Genomic DNA, 16171 nt, shown 5'->3' with positions numbered 1-16171 from the left:
TTTGCAGCTACAAGTTTAGGTCAATAATATGGATCGATGACAAAACATAACTAGTGTATTTCCTTAAGGGACACCATTGTTTATTTTCTTCCAGTCCAAAAAAATAACTGTTCACTGTAATTCCACACAAATTGCTGGAGGAACTCAGGCCAGGCAGCACTTGTGGAAAAAAGTAAGCAGTTGAGGTTTCAGGCTGAGACCCTTCATAAGGATTGGTTCTGTAGTTCTCTGTAATTATCTAGTTTCTGTTACTTAGCTATTTTCATGTTAATTCGATCAATGTTCCTTTTATGTCTTGTTCTTCAGTTTAATAAGTCTATTTTGTAATATTTTATCAAAAATCTTCTGGAAGTCCATGTATGTCATGTGTTCTGAGTTGATCCATTTTTCTCTAGGTATCTATTAATACTTATAAAAGTTTTCCCACTACTGAGGTTAAGCTGACTGGCTTATCCTTGTGACCTTCTTCATAAAAGGGAGTAATATTTGCTGCTTTCTAGTCCTATAACTCCAGCCTTTATCCAAGGAGCATTGAAAGTTTATGTGTAATGTTCTCATTTTGTCCTGTACTTCCCTCAAACTCCTAGGATACACACCATTTTATCTGCCTGACTTGCCTACTTTTTCAATGAGCTTTTCTAATGACTCCATGCTATCATTTTTTAACCTACCTCATTTATTGGCTATCTTTTCCTTCATCATTTTGAAGCACCTTGTTGAAGACAGATGGGAAGTACTTTTTTAGTGCCCTGATCATTCCCATTTTTATTCTTTAGTAGGCACCACTCACCCTTTCATTATTTCTATTCTTATAAAATAGAGCTCTTAGTTCTACAGGAATATTGGAAATCTGTTATAGATTCTCATACCTATAGTACACTTGTGTTGCTAACTTTATTAGATTTTACCCATACTATTGCAATCTCCACCATCCTTTAAATGTTAGGGTCTATGAATATGGGTAGAATGTTTTAACGAAACAGTTTGCAATTAAATTCTATCGGTACCTATGTTTAAATGGATGTATTTTAAGCTGTTAGTAATAAAACAATTTGATATGAACACTAGAAATTCTTCTATGGAAAGCAATGTTCTTATCCAAATATCTAGTATTTCGTCTTGCTTCTGTGTAATGATAATGTACAGAGCTTTAAGTTTATATTTAATGCAAATATCTATCAAATTAAATTTGTATAGAACAGATAATTCAATCAAGAACCACTGGAATTCCACAATGAAAAGAAAGGTTGAGCAAGAAGGATATCTTCAAGAGGCATCCAAGTGTGATCTGCTTCCAAGTATGCAGCAGCAGAAAGTACCATCTAGGACTCCTCTAAACCCAGTGCAGTTCCAGAATCAGCTTTTCATTCCTGTGTCTACTGAAGTAAAATATGCACTTTTTCTTGAGTAATTCATGTGCAACAGCTTTATTATATCTGAGTTTTGAATAGATGTTTTAATAATTATGAAAAGAAATTGAGATATCTTATTTTTTAAAGGGCCTGAGACATCCATACTTGGCTTCAGAAGCACCTTGCATAGATAATTCCACAACAGGATTAACACAAGTAAGAACAATATTTTCTTTTGAATTAATTAAACATGCGTTACTAGCCAGATATTTTTAATATCTTGCCAGGTTTAGGATGAGATACTATTGAAAGGTTTCTGGCATTTTTACGTGATGGTACTCTGCTTTACCGATATTCTGCTTGGGTTATCCATGATACAACACATGTCTGAATCCAGATACAGGCATAATTTTGAAAATAATTGTGGCAACTTCTCATTCAACTTTATTTCAAATTATATTCCATCAATATACAGAACATCCAGATCTGTGATCCTCTTCAAAGCTTTTGCTCCTTTACATTGCAATTTAGTGATTAATCTGTTTTTTAAAAACACAGTAAATGTTCACAGTAAAAGCAAAGAAACATTTTACTGGCCCATTCATTTGATGCTTTCATTTCATGATTGACTAATCCTGATAAAGGATTATATTTTTTCACAGTGCCAAATCTTTACAAGTTTGTAGCATTGATAACCTTGTAAATTTATGCACTTGAATGAAAGAGTAAACAACATATCTTCATCTCTTTGTCTGTCACTCCATTTTTGTTCTTTCTCTCTTTTTTTCTCTTGTTATATGTTCATTTCAGCAGCCACATATTGATGATGATCCTGATAAAGAGAAAAGAATAAAGGAACTTGAACTTCTCTTAATGTCAGCAGAGAATGAAGTCAGAAGGAAACGAGTAGGAGCTGTAAGGATTCTGTACACTCACCCTTTAGAATTGCTTAGCCTTTTCATCTTGGACTTGCTCTTTTATCCATGCTTTTTTCTTATTTTAGCTTTAGTTGTGTTTCCACTAACCTAGATAATTAAATTTTATTGCAAATTAATATCATTTGAGCATTGCAAGTTTTGTTTTGATTTAGTTAAAGCTATTTGATTTAATAGGATTGTCCTTTGGAATTTTTGATTTGTGTTTATTTTTGAGCTGCTTAGATTGGATACCTTAATGTGTTTTACAAGTCTACTTGCTTATTTGAGCACAAGAAAGTGTACATATTTTAAAAGTCAATTATGTATTTTAATCACATGGTGCTTTTATGCATTGCTAAAAACAAATTTCTTGGGGGTGGACTAGGGGCTATGCCCAAGTTGAGCTCACTACAGATTTTGAGGGTAAGGAAACATAGAAAATAGGTGCAGGAGTAGGCCCTTCGGCCCTTCGAGCCTGCACCGCCATTCAGTATGATCATGGCTGATCATCCAACTCAGAACCCTGTACCTGCTTTCTCTCCATGATCCCTTTAACCACAAGGGCCATATCTAACTTCCTCTTAAATATAGCCAATGAACTGGCCTCAACTGTTTCCTGTGGCAGAGAATTCCACAGATTCACCACTCTCTGTGTGAAGAAGTTTTTCCTTATCTCAGTCCTAAAAGATTTCCCCTTTATCCTTAAACTGTGACCCCTCGTTCTGGGCTTCCCCAACATCGGAAACAATCTTCTTGCATCTAGCCTGTCCAATCCCTTTAGAATTTTATACATTTCAATAAGATCCCCCCTCAATCTTCTAAATTCCAGTGAGCATAAGCCTAGTCAATCCAGTCTTTCTTCATATGAAAGTCCTGCCATCCCAGGAATCAATCTGGTGAACCTTCTCTGTACTCCCTCTCTGGCAAGAATGTCTTTCCTCAGATTAGCTGACCAAAACTGCACACAATATTCTAGGTGCGGTCTCACCAAGGCCTTGTACAACTGCAGTAGAACCTCCTTGCTCCTGTACTCAAATAGTTTTGCTATGAATGCCAACATACCATTTGCCTTTTTCACTGCCTGCTGTACCTGCATGCCCACCTTCAATGACTGGTGTACAATGACACCCAGGTCTTGTTGCATCTCCCCTTTTCCTAATCGGCCACCGTTCAGATAATAATCTGTTTTCTTGTTCTTGTAACCAAAATGGATAACCTCACACTTATCCACATTAAATTGCATCTGCCTTGAATTTGCCCACTCACATAACCTATCCAAGTCACCCTGAATCCTCTTAGCTTCCTCCTCACAGCTAACATCGCCGCCCAGCTTCGTGTCATCCGCAAACTTGGAGATGCTGCATTTAGTTCCCTTGTCTAAGTCATTAATATATATTGTAAACAACTGGGGTCCCAGCACTGAGCCTTGCAGTACCCCACTAGTCACTGCCTGCCATTCTGAAAAGGTCCTGTTTACTCCCATTCTTTGCTTCCTGTCTGCCAACCAATTCTCTATCCACATCAATACCATATCCCCAATACCGTGTGCTTTAAGTTTGCACACTAATCTCCTGTGTGGGACCTTGTCAAAAGCCTTTTGAAAATCTAAATATACCACATCCACTGGCTCTCCCCTATCCACTCTACTAGTTACATCTTCAAAAAATTCTATAAGATTCGTCAGACATGATTTTCCTTTCACAAATCCATGCTGACTTTGTCCGATGATTTCACCTCTTTCCAAATGTGCTGTTATCACATCTTTGATAACCGACTCTAGCATTTTCCTCACTACCGATGTCAGACTAACCGGTCTACGATTCCCTGGTTTCTCTCTCCCTCCTTTTTTAAAAAGTGGGGTTACATTAGCCACCCTCCAATCCTCAAGAACTAATCCAGAATCTCAGGAGTTTTGAAAAATTATCACTAATGCATCCACTATTGCTTGGGCTACTTCCTTAAGTACTCTGGGATGCAGACCATCTGGCCCTGAGGATTTATCTGCCTTTAATCCCTTCAATTTACCTAACACCACTTCTCTACTAACATGTATTTCCCTCAGTTCCTCCATCTCACTAGACCCTCGGTCCCTTACTATTTCCGGAAGATTATTTATGTCCTCCTTAGTGAAGACAGAATCAAAGTAGTTATTCAATTGGTCTGCCATGTCTTTGTTCTCTATGATCAATTCACCTGTTTTTGACGGCAAAGGACCTACATTTGTCTTGACCAATCTTTTTCTTTTCACATATCTATAAAAGCTTTTACAGTCAGTTTTTATGTTCCCTGCCAGCTTTCTCTCATAATCTTTTTTCCTTTTCCTAATTAAGCCCTTTGTCCTCCTCTGCTGGTCTCTGAATTTCTCCCAGTCCTCAGGTGTGCCGCTTTTTTTTGGCTAATTTATATGTTTCTTCTTTGGACTTGATACTATCCCTAATTTCCCTTGTTAGTCACAGGTGCACCACCTTCCCTGGTTTATTCTTTTGCCAAATTGGGATGAACAATTGTTGTAGTTCATCCATGCGATCTTTAAATGCTTGCCATTGCATATCCACTGTCAACCCTTGAAGTATCATTTGCCAATCTATCTTAGCTAATTCATGTCTCATACCTTCAAAGTTACCCTTCTTTAAGTTCAGAAGGTATGGTACACCGCTAGGAAATTTGTCCTGAGCCTCTAAATTTAATCTGGGTTAAAGAATTGGATGGGACCAAGGCAGGAGTGGTTACTGTTGCAGCTGTGATGTAAGAAATAATTTAAAATGTGTGATCCAAACTCTGACATGTGACCAAACTGAGAAAAAGATAATTTTGCACTTTGATCATAAAATCAAAGGCCATCTATTTACATGTACAGTATCATTAGGCAACCAAAAACTTTGAGAACAGTTAATTAATTGTTGATGGAGGTTTTGCACAGAATAAATTAAAACAGGATACAACTTTAACTGACTACTGAAATAATGAATTTAGTCAGCTTGGGAAACTTTTGCTTAATGTTTTGTGCTCTTAATCCTTGAGGTTTCTGGGAGCTTTCAGCAGTGAATATTTGATTTTTTTTTTCTGTAGTGTTTAGCTCAGATGAAAAGCTTGAGTTATGCTTGACTGATCTGATTTGAATATTTTTACTGATGAGGATTGGGGGTTTTGCAATGATGTCACTTATCTGGATTTTTGGAATGAATTTAATAAAATGTCTACATTAAAGGTTTAGAGAAATTGAAGCCCACAGAATAAGGGTCACTGAGTTTAAAAAATCAGGATGGGACCAGAAAATTTAAAGTCTTGATAAATACATTATTTTTACCAAACTGGTGATGGACAATAAGCAGTATTATCCGAGGGTTGGTATTTTTAAGCTATACTTCTATTTATCTATCCTGTCTATTTTTTATCTTTATATTTCTGGAGCTACTTTTGTCAGTCTTTTTATGATGCAGAAGTTATCTCATACTAAAGATTAAATAGATATTTGGGGAATTAAGTATTGGTGAAAAAGCAGGTGGGTGGCACCGAGTCCACAGGCAGATCAGCCATGATCTCATTGAATGGTCGAGCAGGCTTGACAGGCTGCTCTGAATTCTTGTTTTTTATGGTATTCAGAATTCTTTGCATAGTCTGTCTAGACTATCCCATGTTTTGACTATCTATCTTTTTTCCTGTGTGTGTGATGCACCATCAATAACTCTCGGAGACGTGAGGTGAGATATAGGCTTTTATTGGCTGGAAGAAAGAACAAGCAGCAATTGACCACCACACTACATCCTGGAGACTGAGGCCGATGCAGTGTCTCTCTCTAATCGCCTTCATACCGGGGTCAGTGGGAGGAGCCACAGGAGCAGTCAGCTGGGGGTGGAGGGTGTCCAGACATGTATATGTAGTTCACCACAGTGTATGTGTCTGTAGGAGCAGTATTTGGCTCATCAAGTTGCTCTACCATTTCTGATTTATTATCCCTTCTCAACCTCATCTTTGTGCCTTCTCAACACAATCTTTAATACCCTGACTAACCAAGAACCTATCAACCACTGTTTAAAATGTACTCCACTTGGCCTCCACAGCTGCTCTTGGCAATGGACGTTCCTCTATTTGAGACTGTGCTCTTTGGTCCTAGATTCACCCACTATAGGAAACATCCTCTCCACGTTCACTCTTTCTAGGCCTTTAAGTATTTAATAGGTTTCAATGAGTTGAGTCTACATGAAGATTGGAGTTCCATATGCTTTATTAATTGCTTTCTCAGCTAATTCAACCACTGTAGAAGATTTGTGTATATTTTCATCTTAGTTCTTTGATCCTGCAGCTATTTTTAAATTGTACCATTTAGTCTATATTACCTTGTTCTCTGCAAAAATATGCCACTTGCACTTCAGTGCATTAAACATCCTCGGTGCATGTCTGTTGATTCCACCAGCCAATGTAATTGAATTCTTCTACCATTCTTTTCACTGGTCACTTCTAAGCTTTGTCATCTGTAAGTTTGGAAATTGTTTACAGCAAGCATGTCTGAAGTCCTTAATATATATTATAATAAATTAAACTTGCTTAAAGCACAAAGCTTACATATGCTTTTAGCACTGAGGAGGATACGAGCAAACTTTGTACATTGGTTGGAGGAATGAGCAGATACTCATTCTAACACATTGAAGTGAGAAGAAGAACAAAAGGAGCCAATATGGACTAAATGCTACAACTTTAACTTGGCTGCTAAGTGGAAAGATTGAGATGTAAGCACTCAGTGGCCACTTTAGCAGGCTCCTTTACAGGAGGTATCTAATAAAGTGGCTACTGAGTACACTTGGATAGAGCATTTGAAGGTGGAAGAGCAGGGTGAAACAGGCACTGGTCAACCACAGTTCTTGAATTTCAGTTAGAGACCATCAAAGCACTGAGGTAATTTTGAATCTTTTATAGAAACAGTTTTGAGCTACAACTCGAAAATTGCGTCCAAATCTGGTTACCATGTTTTAGAAAGGCTACGAAGAAAAGCTAGAATAATTCCAGGAATGAGAGATTTCAGTGATGAGGATAGTTAGAGAAGCTGGTTTTGTTCTCTTTTGACAGGTAGATTGAAAAAATGTGTACAGAATTGTGACTGCTAAATAGGATAAACTACTTCCCTTCAATAGAAGGACAAGATTCAAATTTGTAAATATTTCAGGGGTGACATTTGGGGGAAAAATAGTTTGTCTCCAGTTAAGATATGGGAGGAAGACTGCAGATGCTGGAATTGGCTAAAGAGACAAACTGCTGAAGGAATTCAGTGGGGGAGGGGACGATGGCACATTGGGCCTTTTTGGGTTCAGGTCCTGCATCAGGATTTTGGAGAGGACTAATAGGCATTATGAAAAAGGGGGTAGTGGTAAAATAGGGACCTGTATGTTATGGGAGGGGTGAAGGATGATAGACTAATGCCAGATGAGGAAGGTGTGGAGGGGGAAGTAGAGGCAAGTGAGTGGTACATGGGAGCAGATGTGTGTGTTTTTTTTTAAAAAGACAACTTGAGGCCACACAAAGCATTTTCTTAAGTTTTACTTGCCCTGTGATGGAAACTTCTTTCCATGTCCACTTGTTACAGGCCTTGCATTTTCTGGTAGGTGTCATTGAAATCCCCCTTCACCAAGTGTAGCTTCATAAGTTTATTCCCTCTCAAGTCCATATCCAGTAGTGTTTTTTTTTGAAGACACTGATCACTTTCTGGAAGTCAATTCCAAATCATAAATTCCATGAGTCCTGACAAAGGGTCTCAGCCAGAAACGTTGACAGTGCTTCTCCTTCGATGCTGCCTGGCCTGCTGTGTTCTGCCAGCATTTTGTGTGTGTTGTTCATAAATTCCATGATTTTTTTTTTAAAAACTTGTATTCCTCTTTTATCTTTTGCTTAACCTATGTTTAACAAAAAGAGCTAGTAATCCATGGAGGGTGAACCATTAGTTGAATTCTCACTTCCCATCTTCTGTTCACAGATGCTGCTAGATTAGGTGATTATTTCCAGCATTGGTCAATGCTTAATTCAGACATACAGCATTGTAGAAAAATATCCAAAAACAAATAACTCAATCTTTGAACAGTATTCTACCATTCTCCACTGTAAAATAAAACTTACCTGGGACTTTGGTTATTTTAGACGGGCAGATTTTCCAGGTTATTGAGTATTATTTTATTCATTCTCCAAAGCACTTTTAATGTGTGTTTGGAGAAGATGTTATAAGGCAACATTTTAGGGAAGCTAATAAATTTAAGGAAAACAAGGGAGATAAAACGATGTAGATTTCAAGGGAAGACTGAACCAGATGGGTTTAAAAGAAGCACAGGAACTGGGGACCCCAATAAGTTTTCAAGGAGTGTAGGAATTCGTGTTTCAATGAGTATTCAGGGAGCATGGGAACTAGTGTTCCAGTATGTTGTTGGAGAATACAGAAACAGAAAAGGTTTCCAGTGTGTGTCAGGGAGTGTGGTAATTGGAGACCCTACAAATAGAAATTAACCTGGTGACCCAGCATCTGAAACATCAGAATTTCCTAATGGTTATCAGAGTTTTACTGTAGAAAGAAGAGATGTCTCCAATCTATCTTATCTAAGCTGTCCTTGATCATAAGTAACAAAGAAATGAGAAGGAGTAAACAGATTGTGTTCTTTTGCTTATAAGTACAATTATAATTGCATTAACTTGTACTTAAATGCATCACATCCCTAATTTTGATGTTTTCTTTAGAAAAACAAAATTAAAGGACTGGAGGGAAAGTGTAGGGAAGTTATGAAGGAATATCAGGTTGTGTGCAATGATTTTTCTGATTCTTTGCCTCCTTTTGGAATCACCACTGTCTCTCTTGGTAAACAAATCAGTATGCAGCTAAAATATCTTCATATGCTATTATTTGAATATAATAACAAAGTGCAGAGCAAGTCAGGTGATGCATGTTTCAATCATTCATAGGAGTTAAGAAGACGTAGCATTTGTGTTGTGAGACTATGGAAATCACTAGGAATGTGGTGCAGCTTAAAAATTTATTTTGTTGTACAGCTCAACTTTGTCAAACACTTGTGGTAATTATTGATCCCATATATTTGGTAGCAACATCCAGGCATACTGTATGTTGAGACTCACATACATAATATTGTTTGCTCAGAAGTGAAATGCTTAGCGTCACACAGAATAGTTTACAAAAAGTCAGACTGGAGAAATTAATACTTTACAATCAATGTATTTGAAGACTAGAATTGTAGTATTGAGGTATCCCTACATAAATAAATTAGGAACAAGTGTAGACTACTTAGCCCCTACAAGCTTGCAAAGCCACTTATGAAGTAATGACTGATACTAAGGCGAGCACAACTCCTCTCTACACACAGTAATTTTTCACCCTGTTGCTTTTTGATTATCTGTTTACCTCTACTTTAAAAATATTCATTGACTCTGCCTCCAAATAAGACCATCAGATATAGGAGCAGAATTAGGTCATTTGGCACCTCGGGTCTGCTCTGCCAATTCACCATGGCTGATCCAATTTTCCTCTCAGCCCCAATTTCCTGCTTTCTCACCATATCACTTCATGCCCTGACCAAACAAAAACCTCTTAACCTCTCTCTCAAATATACATAAAGACTTTGCACAGACAGCTGTGGAGGCAACAAATTCCACAGATTCATCATTCTGGCGAATGAAATTCCTCCATCTCTTTTCTAAAAGGACACTCCTCTACTCTGAGGCTGTGTCCTCTGGTCTTAGACCAGAGATATCAACAAAATAGAGAGAGTACAGAGAAGATTTACTAGAATGTTACCTGGGTTTCAGCACCTAAGTTACAGGGAAAGATTGAACAAGTTAGCTCTTTATTCTTTGGAGCGTAGAAGGTTGAGGGGGGACTTGATAGAGGTATTTAAAATAATGAGGGGGATAAATCAAGTTGACGTGGATAGGCTTTTTCCATTGAGAGTAGGGGAGATTCAAACAAGAGGACATGATTTGAGAGTTAGGGGGCAAAAGTTTAAGGGTAACACGAGGGGGAATTTCTTTACTCAGAGAGTGGTAGCTGTGTGGAATGAGCTTCCAGTAGAAGTGGTAGAGGCAGGTTTGGTATTGTCATTTAAAGTAAAATTGAATAGGAATGTGGACAGGAAAGGAATGGAGGTTTATGGGCTGTGTGTGGGCCAGTGGGACTAGGTGAGTGTAAGCTTTGGTATGGACTAGAAGGGCAGAGATGGCCTATTTCCGTGCTGTAATTGTTATATGGTTATATATAGACTCGCCCACCATAGGAAACATCTACTCCTCATCTATTTTATCAAGGCCTTTCACCATTCAGTTTGTTTTAATGAGGTCACCCTTGGAAATCTAGTGAATACAGGTCTGGAGCCATCAAATGCTTTTTGTATGATAATCCATTCAATCCTGGAATCATTTTTATGAACCTCCTTTGAACCCTCTCCAGTTTCAATATATTCTTTCTAAGATAAAAGGCCCTAAACTGCTCACAATACTCATAGTGAGGCCTCATCAGTGCTTTATAAAGACTCAACATTACATCCTTGCTTTTAAATTCTAGTCCTCTTGAAATGAATGCTAACATCGCATTTGTCTTCCTCACCACATTCTCAACGTGCAAATTAACCTTCAGGATATAATGCACGAGGACGCGCAAGTCCTTTTGTGCCTCTCTTTCATCTGCTCAACCAAAGTGCATTACCAGACACTTCCCAACACTGAATTCCATCTGCCACTTCTTTGCCCATTCTTCTAATCTAAGTTCTCCTGTAGCCTCTCTACTTCCTCAAAAATACCTGCCCCTCCACCTATCTTCATATTGTCTGCAAACTTTGCAGCAAAGCCATCAATTCAATCATTGAAATTAAATGACATATAACATGAAAAGTATTGGTCCCAACAGAGAACCCTGTGGAACACCATTATTCACCGGCAGCCAACCAGAAAAGGTTCCCTTTATTCTCACTCTTTGCCTTCTGCCAATCAGCAGCTTTATCCATGCTAGAATCTTTCCTTTAATACCATGGGATTGTAATTTAAGGAGCCTCATGTGTGGCAACTTGTTAAAGGGCTTCTGAAAATCCAAGTACACAAATTCAACCTGTTCTCCTTCCTCTATCATGCTTGTTATTTCTTCAAAGAACTCCAACATATTTGTCAGGCAAGATTTTCCCTTGAGGAAACCATGCTGTCTTACAGCCTATTTTATCATGTGCTTCCAAGTACCGTGAGACCTCATCCTTAATGATCGACTCTTAACATCTTCCCAACCACTGAGGTCAGACTAACTGGTCTATAGTTTCCTTTCTTCTGCTTCTCTCCCTTCTTGAAGAGTAGAGTGACATTTGTAATTTTCTCGTCTTTCAGAATCTAGTGATTTTTGAAAGATTATTTCTAATGCCTGCACATTCTCTTCAGCCACGTCTTTCGGAACCCTGGAGTGTACACCATCTGGTTCATATGACTTGTCTACCTTCAGGCCTTAGTTTCCCAAAAACCTTCTCTAGTAATGGTAACTTTACACACTTCATGACCCCTGACAACTGGAACTTTCACCATACTGCTATTGTCTTCCACACTGAAAAGTGATGCAAAATATGTCTGCCATTTCATTATCTCCAGTTCCTACCTTTCCAGCATTGTTTTCTGATGGTCTGATATCTACTCATGCCTCTCTTTTTTACATTTTGAGTATCTGATGAAACTATTGGTATTCTCTTTACCATTATTGGCTAGCTTACTTTTGTAGCCCATCTTTACCTTCTTAATTTTTTTAGTTGCCTTCTGTTGGTTTCTAAAAGCTTCCCAATCCTCTAACTTGTTACTAATTCTTGCTGTATTATATGCTCTCTTTGCCTTTTATGTTGGCTCTGACTTGTTAGCCACAGTTGTGTCAGCTTTTCTTTAGAGTATTTCTTCCTCTGATATATATATGTGTGTGTGTGTATATTATTTATATATATATCCATCCTGTGTCTTCCAAATTGCTGCCAGGAATTCGAGCCATTGCTGCTCTGCCATCATCCCTGCCAATGTTCTTTTCTATTCAGTTTTGGCCACCTCCTCCCTCATGCCTCTATAATTCTCTTTACTGCACTATAATGCTGATACATCTGACTTTAGCTTCTCCTCCTCAAATTTCAGAGTGAATTTGATCGTATTATGATCACTTTCCCCTAAGGGTTCTATTTCCTTAAGCCCTCTAATTAATTCTGGTTCACTGCACAACAACACCCAATCTAGAATTGCTGATCCCCTAGTGGGCTCAAACACAAGCTGCTCTAAAAGCTATGTCGTAGGCACTCTAGAAATTCCTCCTCCTGGAACCCAGCACCAACTTGATTTTCCCAATCTAGCTGTATATTGAAATCTCCCATGACTAATATGACATTGCCCTTTTAGCATGCATTTTCTTTCTCCCATTGTAATTTATAGACCACATTCTTACTTCTATTTGTGAGTCCATGTACAACTTCCATCAGCGTCTCTTTACCCTTGCAGTTCCTTACCTCCATCCACAGTGACTCAACACCTTCCAACCCTATGTCACCTCTTTCTAATAATTTTATTTCATTTTTTTACCAACAGAGTAACACTGCCTCCTCTGCCTTCCTGCCTGTCCTTTCGATACAATGTGGATCTTTGGACATTGAGCTCCTAGCTATAATCTTGTTTCAATCATGATTCAGTGATGCATACATCATACCTGCCAATCTGCAACTGTGTTTACAAGTTCATCTATCTTATTCAGCATATAGCGCTTGTTCAAATATAACACCTTCAGTCCTGTATTCACCCTTTTTGATTTTTGTCTGCTTTTTATGTTGCAACTTGTACTGTTTGCTGCAATTTTGCCCTATTAACAGCCTCTGTTCACTACACATTGCCTCTATAAACTAGCTACCTCATCTTCAGCACTATCATTTGTCTTTCCTACAATATTTCTTGCATTGCAATATACTCAGCTCAGGACACTAGTCACACCATGCTCAACCTTTTGGTTCCTAACTTTGTCTGAGGTTTTACCAACATCTACCTCCACAATTTCTCCACTAACTGTTCTGGCAATCTGGATCCCAAACCCCTGCAACTCTAGTTTAATTAAACCCCACCATGCAGCATTAGCAAACCTTCCCGCTAGGATATTAGTTCTCCCCAGTTCAGGAGCAAACCGTCTCTTCTGTACAGGTCTCACCTTCCCTGGAAGAGAGCCCAATGATCCAAAGATCTTGTGCCTTTCCTCCTACACCAACTCCTTAGCCAAGTATTAAATTTTATAATCTTCCACCTTCCATATGCCTTTGTCAAAGACTCAGGGAAATTTTGCTTCATTTCTGCCTTAAATGGGTGCCCCCATTTTTTTTAAAAACAATTATTCGTACTTAGCCATAGAGCACTACAGCACAGCAACAAACCATTTGGCTCTTTTATGTGCTGAAATATTAGTTTGCCTAGTCCTTTGCACCTGGATCATAGCCGTTCATAACCTCCTGTGCATATACTTATCTCTTAAATGTTGAAATCAAACCTGAATCCACCACTTTTGCTGGCAGCTTGCTCCACACTCTCATCACCCTCTGAATGAATAAGTTCCCCCTCATGTTCCCCTCAACATTCACCCTTAACCCATGACTGCTAGTTCTACTCACAGCCAACATCAGTGGAAAATGCCTGCTTACATTTACCCCATCAATACTTTTCATAATTTTGTATATTTCTATCAAATACCCTCTCGTTCTCTAAATTCCAGGGAATAAAGTCCTAACCTTTTTTTTTCAACCTTTCCTTATAACTCTCATTCCAAGTAACATTATTGTAAATTTTATCTTTCAATGTTATTGTCTTTCCTGTATGTAGGTGACCAGAACTGCACACAGTATTCTAAATTAGACCTCACCAACATCTTGTACAACTTTAACAAACATCACAACTGCTGTACTCAGTACTTTGATTGATGAAAACCAGTGTGCCAAAAGCTCTGTTTGCCACCCTGTCTACCTGTGACATCACTTTCAAGGAACTATGGATCTGCATTCCCAGATCCCTCTGTTCTACTGCACTACCCTATCATATCATGGACTATCCTCCCAAAGTGCAACACCTCACATGTCTGAACTAAATTCCATCTGCCATTTTTCAGCCCACTTTTCCGGCTGGTCCTGTCCCCGCTGCAAGCTTTCATTGTCTTCCTTGCTGTCCATTACATCCCCTTATTGATTGTCCACTTCACATTTTCCATTTCAAGGCCCATATGATCTTTTCTATCTCAATGATCCCCTCTTGTATATTCTTCTGAACTCCCCTCATGTCTACCCACCTCAGAATTGGTTTCAATGCCTTAAGTTGGCCAATACTGTAGACAGTACTGCATATCTGGTCTTTAAATGTTTTATATAGCAAATATAGCATCCTCCCATCTTTAGTTTTTCATTCCCTCTATGATCAATAATAAGATTTGTGTTAGTTTTCTTACTTCCTGTGTCAGCATACTTTTTTCCTTTTACAAATCATGCCACAGAGCACTCGGATCGTTGGTGCATCCTGGGACTCTGTAGTCTCTCACCACTTAGATAAACTTTATTATTTTCCTGCCAAATTGTTAATTTCACATTTTTACCAAATATATTCCCTTGGTCATTTCTTTGTCCGTTCACTTAATCTTATCTCTTTCTTGCTTTATTCCTCTTCACAACTTTCTTTCCAACCTGCCACTCCTACCACTAAATTTCCTACCTGCCCTTTGTATACTGTTAACTTAAATTATAAGTTCTTGGAGCTGTACATGTTGCAGAATGGCCATAACAGTAGCATTCAAAAATATAAAAGCCTCAATTTTTTCAGTAATGAAATTTAAGTTATAAATATTGAGTATTTAAATTATTAATTGCTCTACTGAGTTAGACAGGCAATACTGTTTAATGAAAATAGTTTATGACAAAAATTGTTCAGAAATTAAAACATTTGGTTTCAACTGTGGCAATCAGCCTTGTTTGTAGGAAATTTATTTACAGTGTCACTGAATATTAGAACCAAAAAATTATAGATTTTAAATATGAATCTAGGTGTAAATCCAGGATTTATGGGAAGTCTAAAGGATCTAGACTCTAAATGTAAATTTAGGATTTGTATTGTTCAATACGTTTTAATCAATTGTGTCTTTTAAATTTCTTTGTAGTAGAATGCATTGGTTCATTTGTTCAACCAACACTAGAAAAAAATTATAAAGTTTATTGCTGTCATTTTTATTTTGTATTAAGTCTCTTTTTTGTATACTGTTTTTAGTCTCAAGATACTGCTGACTTCATCTGGTCAAGAAGTCTTTTTGGTGATGAAAGTTTATCCAGTACCTTGAGTAGCTTGGAAGATAAGGCAAGTGAAATTTGTACGAAGGAGTCTCTTCAGGCAGCAAGCACACCAGTACACCAGACTTGTCTCAACTGTTTCCTTTCACAGGAGGAGAGTTCAGTCCTTGGCACATTGCAGTCGATTCCTGATTTTAGTAAGACATTTGAGCTCATTGAAACTGTAAGTTTCTCATTTGCTATGTGGTAATCTAAAACCTAGTTGTTAACATGTAACTGATTATAGCACTTGGCAATAATATGCACATTAACAATGTCTTATACAATCAGTGGCCACTTTATTAGGTACACCTCATTAACGCAAATATCTAATCAACCAATCATTTTGCAGCAACTGAGTGCATAAAAGCACGCACACATAGACAAAGGGTTCAGTTTTTATTCAGACCAAATGATAAAATGGAGAAGAAATGTGATGTAAGTGACTCTGACCATGAAATGATTGTTGGTGCCAGATGAATGGCTTGAGTATCTCAAAACTGCTGATCTCCTGGGATTTTCACACACAGCAGTCTCTAGAATTTACAGAGAATGGTGTGAAAAACAAAAAAAAAAG

General features: G+C 38.0%; 1 protein-coding gene across 2 annotated transcripts in view; it reads left to right on the top strand.

Moving 5' to 3' along the window:
- The window catches only part of mybl1 (v-myb avian myeloblastosis viral oncogene homolog-like 1), a 69423-nt gene that overhangs the window by 24792 nt on the left and 28460 nt on the right, over nucleotides 1-16171 (top strand). For both annotated transcript variants that reach the window (XM_059953209.1, XM_059953149.1), the window contains exons 6-8: nucleotides 1198-1384; nucleotides 1500-1568; nucleotides 15536-15778. In XM_059953209.1, the coding sequence (XP_059809192.1) occupies nucleotides 1198-1384; nucleotides 1500-1568; nucleotides 15536-15778 (499 nt within the window). The remainder of the gene's footprint in view (nucleotides 1-1197; nucleotides 1385-1499; nucleotides 1569-15535; nucleotides 15779-16171) is intronic.

Source organism: Hypanus sabinus, chromosome 1 (assembly GCF_030144855.1).
Source record: "Hypanus sabinus isolate sHypSab1 chromosome 1, sHypSab1.hap1, whole genome shotgun sequence".
NCBI classification, from domain to species: domain Eukaryota; kingdom Metazoa; phylum Chordata; class Chondrichthyes; order Myliobatiformes; family Dasyatidae; genus Hypanus; species Hypanus sabinus.
This window is presented reverse-complemented; position numbering and strand designations above follow the sequence as displayed.